This window comes from Symphodus melops, assembly GCF_947650265.1.
Source record: "Symphodus melops genome assembly, chromosome: 1".
Lineage (NCBI taxonomy): Eukaryota > Metazoa > Chordata > Actinopteri > Labriformes > Labridae > Symphodus > Symphodus melops.
This window is the reverse complement of record NC_136691.1, coordinates 37,908,590-37,917,747: the sequence shown is the minus strand read 5'-3', so window position 1 is coordinate 37,917,747 and position 9,158 is coordinate 37,908,590. Positions and strand designations below refer to the sequence as shown.

At 39.6% G+C, this 9,158-nt stretch overlaps 1 protein-coding gene across 1 annotated transcript; it reads right to left on the bottom strand.

The window, feature by feature from the left end:
• Positions 1–15: 15 nt before the first annotated feature.
• Positions 16–6,396, bottom strand: LOC306826772 (aldehyde dehydrogenase 1A1-like). Its single transcript, XM_079348293.1, has 14 exons — positions 6,212–6,396; positions 5,331–5,473; positions 4,874–4,978; positions 4,526–4,666; positions 4,269–4,398; positions 4,060–4,121; positions 3,516–3,644; positions 3,271–3,384; positions 3,021–3,123; positions 2,472–2,656; positions 2,225–2,389; positions 1,923–2,080; positions 1,677–1,751; positions 16–869 (listed from the first exon to the last, which is right to left on the bottom strand). Exons 1-14 carry the CDS (start codon positions 6,270–6,272, stop codon positions 797–799), a joined length of 1,644 nt encoding a protein of 547 aa, XP_079204419.1. The 5' UTR covers positions 6,273–6,396; the 3' UTR covers positions 16–796.
• Between the last annotated feature and the right edge of the window lie 2,762 nt (positions 6,397–9,158).

The following is a 9,158-nucleotide window of genomic DNA, read 5'->3' as shown; positions in this document are numbered from 1 at the left end:
ACCCAGACCCAGAATCAACGGTCACTTGTACAAACTGAATGACATCATGTGGGAGCAATAACAGTACTAGTACTACAGTATACATAACAGAAAGTCCCAAAACGTTCCTTAATGAGCTCAGTTAAGACTTTAACATGAGTTGTGACGTTGCGTAAAGAAGACAGTCAGATATCACTGTTTTACCTGTATTCCTAGTACAACTACATACGATATCAACAACAAATCAACAAAGACAACAGCTCAGAAGCGTCATGCAATACTGACAAAAAGCAGGATAATGTTCACTGCTTTGCAGTCAGTTAAAGGGTTTCTTAATATGGTAAACAATTTGATCGATTTCTTGAAGAAGGCTCTGTAAATAGAATGATTTGTGTATGTTTTTTGGATGACATTGTCCTATTAAAATGATCATTTTTTGCAAAGTGCTAGTTCAACGGTTTCCTTTGAACAAAAAGGCTCTCATTGTTGGCACACTTACACACAACAAACCCAGATTCACAGAGCAAGCTTTCCACTCAACAATAAAATGCAGCTCAAATAAGACATTTGCAGATTATAGATGGATAAGAACCAGCATTGCCAGAGTTATATAAAGGAGACGATAATTGACACAGATGGGAATAAAAAGAAACCTGTATATGTGGAGAAATGACAGAAATATATGATCATGAGGTGGAGCAGAACTGATAATGCCACCAAAATATCTTGATGCCTTCTGATTATTTACATTTTATATTTTGAGAATTAGAAGCGATTGGGTAGAAGAGACAGAAATAAACCTTCCTGTGATATGACATTAAGAATTCTTCTTTGAGACTTTGATGGTGACCGCTTTAACCTCGGTGTACTCCTGTAGAGCATATTCTCCCCTGAAATGAAAAAGAAAACACAGAGTATGTTAAAAAGAAGTGATTAATAAAAGAAGCCAGAGTCGTCGAGAGACGGGAATAACCACAAAAAAAACACGTCTCTGCAACTCATCTGCTACTTTAGATTATTAAATAGTTTGTTTTAATTGACATTTATTCTCAACATCAGCATGAGCAAACTTCCTCCACTGACTCCCCATCCCCCAGTGTATCAACTTCAAACTGCTCATGCTCACCTAAAGCCCTCCATAGCCTGGCTCCCCCGGACCTGTCTGAGCTCCTCCACTGACACACCCCCACCCGCACCCTAATATCTGCCGATGGGCCTTCTCCGTTGCTGCTCCCTTCCAAAAAACATTTGAGACTTCCCCACACTCACCTCAAAATATTTAAAAACTCACCTCTTCAACATTGACTGCCGTCACTAACTCCCATCCTTCCCCTTACATTGATCGCTTTTGTTTTGTTTATTGATTGTTGTTTGTCTTTTTTCAAAGTATCTTTGGGTATTTCGAAAAGTGATATATAAAACAAATGTATTATTATGAAAGTATTGACAAAGGAGTTAAGGACAGAGATATCTATAATGTAGAGAGATTAAATGCAGGACAGTACCATGAAATTAACAGTTTAAACATACTTGACTATTTGCAGGAGGGTATACTGTAAATAACAAATCAAATTTATGACTCCCTTGTCTTGTTAAAAGACCTCAGACTTGTATGTTTGCTTACATCTCTGAAAACTAACGTGCACCTCTGTGTCAGCCATGACAAATCTAAAATAATTTCTAAAGGTACCACTTACAGTTCTCTCCCATTCCCAGACATCTTGAAGCCACCAAAGGGACACTGTGCACTCATGGCATTGTAGCAGTTCACCCTTAAAAAAAGTAAACAGTAGGTTCCTCTTAGTCCATAATATCAACGGTTGTAATTTTACAGTAGATGGAACAATGTGGGAAAAAAAGTCAAATTTGATTATTTATCAGAGTTAGTGTTTGAGCTACCACCCCTGGACTGCTACAGCTACTTTTTTGAGTTTGATTCCTACCAGACCATGCCAGCCTGCAGGGCGGAGGAGACTGTGAGGGCTTTGTCAATGTCGTTTGTAAATACTCCTGCTGCCAGGCCGTAGTGTGTGGCGTTCGCCCTCTGGATGACTTCATGAACGCTTCGGAAACACATGATCTGCTGCACTGGACCAAAAATCTGAGAGGGAGGGTAAAGTGCGGACAAGGATGAAAAGGTAACATGAGGAGGAATTTCACAACCAAGTGAGAGATTTAGGACTCAGATGATCATGAGTAAGATCAAGTGGGCTTCTGTCTGTGCAGGTGTTTTAGAACAGGGTACCTCTTCTTTGGCGATACGCATTTCATCTGAGACATTTGAGAAGACAGTGGGTTGGATAAAAAGTCCCTGCTGACCCCATGAGGAGCCCCCACACTCAAGTGTGGCCCCTTCCCTCTTCCCGCTCTCTATCAGCTCCATTATCTTATCAAACTGCTTCTGGTCGATCTGCAGAAAAAAAACAGCTGAAATCATTTTCTTGAAAGTATTTTGAGTCATTGGTTTGACGTTGCTGAACTGTCTCTTGTACCTGCGGTCCTTGGTCAACCTCGGGCAGTAATGGGTTTCCTAAAACTTTGGATTTGGCTTTCTCCACGCTGAGGCGAACAAACTCTTTGTAGATCGGCTCTTCTACAAACACCCTGGATCCAGCCAGACAGCACTGCCCCTGGTTAAAGAACAGACCACTGTGGGCCTGATCCACTGCGTACTCTACTGCATGCAGATATGAACACAAATGAAAGTGTGAGAATATAGAAGCTTCATTTTCGACCAGGAAAATATAATAAGTTGTTTTTCATCTACACTTACAATGCAGTAACAGGTGAATATATTCAATACATTTTTCAAAATCAAACTCATCTGCTACCTTTATTGAGCAGATCATCAAACCTATTTAATACCTATTAATAATATTGTTCCTATTATAGATAAACAGCAACTTATAAAGCCTCTTGTCCTCATTATTAGTACTTAAAATAAAGAAATAAATGCATAAAGTATTACATGTGAACATATCCCACATGATAAAGAGACAAAAGAATACTTCTAATTATAAAGTAATCCAGTAAATACTCACAGTCACAGTCTGCAAAAACTATATTTGGGTTTTTTCCACCAAGCTCCAGTGTAGCTCTTTTAAGGTTGCTGTCGGCTGCAGCCCTCTGGATGAGTTTCCCAACCTGGCAACCAAAGACATCAACATCAGATACAGAGAAACACTGCAAAGAACGAGTTCATAGAAGGCAGTAGCAAATGGCACTGAAGCTGTTGAAGACAAAATAAGAGAAATCTGATGAAAATGCTTTTTTATTTAAAAGGATACTAACGGCAGTAGATCCAGTGAAGGCTATTTTGTCAATGTCCATGTGGTGCGAAATAGCACTGCCTGCTGTATGACCATAACCTGGCACCACATTCACCACACCTGGGGGAAATCCAGCCTGAGCACCAAGAGAAGTGAAATACACATGTTTCATCTTTAGCTTAGTCCTCTGCTTTTCAAATGATACATTTTCCTTAGTTGTTTTTGTCAATATATTCTTTGTTCTCTTATTGTTGGTAACTTAGGTACCTCTTTGATGAGTGCAGCCATGTGCAGTGCAGATAATGGGGTCTGCTCTGCAGGTTTGATGACTACAGTGTTCCCGCAGCAAAGGGCAGGAGCGATCTTCCATGCAAACATCATCAGTGGGAAGTTCCACTAAAGCAAACAACAAAGCAAAAACATATTTCAGTTTATAACATCTGAGGCTTAGTGTCAGTTAAACGGAGGTCATATATATGGTGTGTTTTTTGGTATTGAAGTAGAAAGTTCTTCTCACATTCATGACATAGTTTATACACGTGGTTCTTGACTTTTGAGTTGTTGAATAAATACTTTGCCAAATGTATCCAAATTGTTGAATAATCAGGTTAACATTATTGTTCATGCTTAACTAGTCAATGACCCAATCCTGCACAAGTAAAATATAAACAAAAGTTTCAATGTTTTTGCTTGAAACAACAGATTATTTTACATTACAGTTCCCATAGTTTCAGTTGAATCACTGATTGAGGTAAACAATGAGCTGCATCAAGTCTCTCTTGTGTTTTTAGGGAATGTTGTTTCCACTTACAGGAATGATCTGGCCACATACTCCAATGGGCTCATGCCGTGTGTAAGTGAAATACTCTCCATCTAAAAACAGAAATATAGTTAGTTTATGAAAGGTAAGACAATCTGCTGCTTCAAATAAAATATGGCAAAAATCTAATAAAAATATCTTCTTTAAAGTTGTTAGAAACCATAGTGCTTGTGGCAAATACTGAAAAAAGTTGTTCTCACCTACAGGGATGGTTTTGCCGTGAATCTTGTCTGCCCAGCCTCCATAGTATCTCAAGGTTTTGATGGTAGCCAACAGATCTACGAAATATGCTAAGAGGAACACTTTTCCAGAGTCCAGACTCTCTAGTGTCTACGAATACAAAAGACAACAAATCTTGGGCTATATTAAAGTGCTCGAATTATTTACCCTGCAAACATTTTTGTCTGAAACAATATTTAAAACCATAATTCACGACGTGTGTGCATGTTTTTCTCACTGCGAGAATTAGCCGGTCTCGCTCCACTAGGTCAGCAAGTCTGTTAAGTAGTTGACCTCGGTCTGAGGCGTCCATCGATCGCCATGGTGACCCTGACTGGAAGGCAGCTCTGGCACTGCTCACTGCCTCGTCCACATCTTCCTACAAGAGGGGCAAAATGAGAGTTGATCACAAAACTCAAGTCAGGTATGTTTTACTTGCATGTCCCCAAATCACATTTCACAAATTTGCCTTAATAACAGATAAGAGAACGTGTTTTTCATTGGGAGAAAAATGGAAGACACTATCAATACACTTTTGCATCTTGATTGTATACACGCTCATGCTCTTTCATTTTGATATACTCACTTGGTCGGCCTCCTCCACTTCACACAGCAGGTTCCATGAAGCGGGATTATAGACAGCAATCTTTCTCCCGCTGCACGACTCCTTCCACTGGTTATTGATGAATAGCTGTAAAAACAAGAGTGATATAAAAGAAGAATAAAACATCTAGAAACAACTTCTTCAAGGACATTTACTCCCATCTGATCAATCTCCCATGCAGAATAACTAAGAGGAGATCAAAGACACACACTGCAGTGAATAAATGAATGAATGAATTTTATTTTTGTGTAATGCACACACTGTGCCCATCCCTCATGGGCTTGTAAGACACCAGAAAATACATTGCAATGCAGTGGTAGTAACATTATATATTATCCTTAAAAAGCTGCAGATTCCTGGCTTAGGTCATTTTTAAATAACGTTTTCTGCCTCTTTTAGCCCTAGAAACTGGGGTTGACTTTTCACTGTTGCAGCTAACCTTAGTGTATTGCATGGGGGGGTCTGGGATGGGCATGGGCAGGGCATGCTGCTCAGCTCCATCGCCATGCTGTAGTTTGAGGCTCTGCTCTGGATCCTGGTGGTTGCATCCATTCTCGGAGTTCATGTTGCCATGTTTTCTCACTGAAAAACATAAAAGAAAGACATTGAGCTTGTTTCTGTGCACACATGTGTTTACACTGTTCTGCATGTGTGCAAACAGTTGATTGTGAAAGTTAATATCTGGGCCAATAAGTAAACATAGCTGCTCTCCTACAGTACATCATAATCCTGTGCTGGAGAGAAAGTGTGCCAAATTAGGTACTGGCAAAGCAGGGTAACACCACAGGGTCAAGGGTCATGAATGGCACCTTAAAGTTGGGTGCATTTTGAGCTGCGGTCTGGACTGACTGTCTGAACAGAGTGGATTGAAGAACAACTGGAAGCAAACCAAAGGAAAATAGCACAAGTGTTCTTTATCATTGATAATTGATCATTTATAGATATATAATATATAGAAAATGTATATATATTGTTTGCCAAATTTTTTTCTGACGAGAATTATCCTAACTTCCCAGATGCAGATGCAAAATGCAGGATAGACCTCATGTGATTCGGTATGCTTTGGATGATGCGTGAATACTTTAAAGTTAAGGAAATTTGAAGGATTAATAATGAAAGAATAAAATAAAAATAAGAAAGAGGTTGTAATAAAATAGTCAACAAGTAAGGTTGAGTCAAAGATGCAAACGCAAAAATAAAGTCGTAAACTTATTTAATGAGTATCACAAGTCTAATATCCGGTAAAAGCTTGTCTGGAGAAATACAAAACACATCATTTTTTCAGTACTTTTAAGGGTATGAATTAAAAGTTGTTCTCACCTGTGGAATATGCAAGTGGGTTTCCTCCGGTTTGGTTTGTTCCCTTCCCGGTCACCGGCATGTTTCCGCTCTCTATAGTCTCTCCGTCAGTGGACAACAGACCGCCGAGCACTTTTATACACTCGCCGCTCTCAGCTTCACGATCAAGAAAGCTGCAGCATCACGCGGAGGGAGTCCTCCTTGGTCCTCCGAGGGTCCGCTGCACGCGCCAATCACTGTTCAGACAGAACCAATCCCTTCAGCTCATTTGCCCCAGCGGGAGGCGCGCGCTCTGCGTTTTGTCATGATGAACAAGAGTCTCTGGTTTGGTCTGTTGTTAGTTTTTGTTGAACGTAACCAATTTCCTTTTTATATTAAGCCCATTATATAGCCTGTTTTTATTCATTAGTAGTTATGAGTCTATAATCGAACGTTTAAACTAGTTGAATAACTCTAGAAGGGCTAGTTTAGAGGGACTTTAGAGTAATTACAACCCTTGATATACTGCTTGTAAACCTTGTTACACTTTCAGACAGGCCTGGAGCCTAGCTGTTACATTTGACTTACTTTTCTTGACTTTTCTGTTCCTTCTGAATGCACTTTTCACTTAAACCTCTTGGTTATCTGTCTATTTGTAAAATGTTCAAGTAGCCTGGGGCTGTGCATTTTTTAGTTAATCTGGGCATTTTTTTCATGAGGCCTTTATCTTTATCAAATGTGCAAATCATTATTTTTCTTCTTTAGTTTATAAGCCTGAAGTTGTTTGACTACATCGTTCCCAAGGAAATGATGGTGATTTAATGACCAAGTCCATATCCAGAAATTATAAAATAATAAGAACAATTTCAAGTGTTAGGCTACTGCGAAATTGTATACAAAAATCCTATCTCAAGGCAAGACATTTGTACTTTCCCGTGATTTCATAGCCATCCTTCATGTTGTTCCTTTTGCTAAATTTGCAAAACTTCCTGTCCTCTTGCAGCACAGAGGACAGGCACACATTATTGGGAAGATTTTTGCTTTGATAAATTGGCCTCCTGCTGTGTCGCTGTCTCCCACGAACAATGTGAACACATAACTGTGTCTGGTGCGCCTATTTTGATCTTGGCTGTCTGGAAATGCACACATCCCTTTGAGAATTATCCTCAGGAAAAACACAGTTGCTGTAATAAACCTCCAATAAATAATGGAGTGATGCAAATCATAGAGTAAACTGTTCTCCTATACTATTGTTTATAACTTCAGTGCTCATAGTATCATCCACAGGTGCAGACAAAGGTTGTAAAAATCGTCCATAACACATTCACAGAACCCATCTGCTATCATCTGACAACAGTACAGCCTATTCTTAACTCTACAGACATGAACAAATAATAATCATTATGACAATCTGCTAGACATCATAGATGTCATGCAGATTGAATGTCAGTGTACGAGTTGCCATAGTATTTTTTCCCTTCTAACATTGGTGTCAGAAGTCCCAAAATGCCTAGCCTTTACTAAAACACATTTTTGTTTTATCAAAATGTAAAGAATAGTTTTGACAAAAGGAGTAGTAGTACGGTTGGAGCATGTCTGCACAATTATTTAAAGTTTTAGGTCTATGATGCAATCATGTTTTACACAAGCAAATCGTTCCCTGTTTAAAACACTCAGTTATCTCATCGAGCTTCACAGAGTCAGTGTGTCTTTTTCTCTGCTAGACCTACTGGCGAGACTGGATTGCCTCACTCCGGAGAGGACTTGTAGTAGCGGGTCAAAGGAGCTGTCGCTTGGCCTGACAGCACCGGGTGTTCCACAGTTGAGCTTTAGCTAAACTGACGGTTGGGTAGAGATTTAGAGAGAAAGGAAGACAGAGATAGTGAGAGAACTAGTGAGGAGGACTAATACAGGCAAGAATGAAAGTTAGGACAATAAATGATTAAGATAGCAGGGAGAAGATGGAGAAAGAGTGTTGGGGGAAAAAAAGTGTTGAAGAAAAGAACAAAAAAACGTTTGGTAAACAACTGATAAGTCTCAATGTGATGGTTTGAGAGGGCAGGTACCCCTGCAGTTATGTATAGGTTAAACATATTTCTGTTCCCAAAACAAATAATATTTTGTATTTTGCAGATGTTTACACTGCCATAGTAAAAGGTACACTGTTAGACGTATAACTTTACACAGCTAAACGGTATTATTACCAGCAGCATGAATATGGAGCGATGTAATCATCCTTTGTTTTGTAGGCTGTCTCAAAGAGGTTTGGAATCATCTTTATCCTTTCTAATTAGTGTCAGACTGTTTAGTTTTTGATTACGTGTTCAGGTGTGTGTGTGTGTGTTGTTGTAGTGTAGATACATATGGCTGCCTGGAAACATGACCTGAGTCCAAACCAAAGACTTCTCTGGTCCAAACTGTGGGGGACATGATATCAATCCAAGCAGACAGAGAGCGCCCCCTTGTGTCACACTAAAAGAAATTACATGGATTAAAACTATGCTTGGGTCTCGGATTTTTTGGTCCACGATGTACTCAGATCTTCAACTTACCTTTGGAAATGTACTCAAAATAATTTATTTTGCAATACAACTCTCTTTCTCTTAAAGAAAAAAAAAGTCAAATACTGGATGGGAATTTTTTTTTTAAGGTATGCTCATACACTCATTTTTATTTAATTTCTTCCATCCTTGTATGCAAATATATGTCTAGAACTTGGAACATTCTAGAACAGTACGAGTGTACTGTAATGTTCCCTCTGAGGCACAGAGGGAACATAGAGGAGGGGGCCCATAGCGTTCCAGTCAGCGGTCAAATGGGCCGATGCGGTCACTGACTGGCCGGGACGTACTCTTCCTTCACACTGGGCCAAATTTGTCGCCATTTGCGTCTCCCTATTGTGAGCATGCAGCAGCTCCCTCTGCAGGGGGCCCGGCTGCTACTAAAAGGGACGTCCCTGACTAAAAGCTTTTCCAACCAACAATTTCCT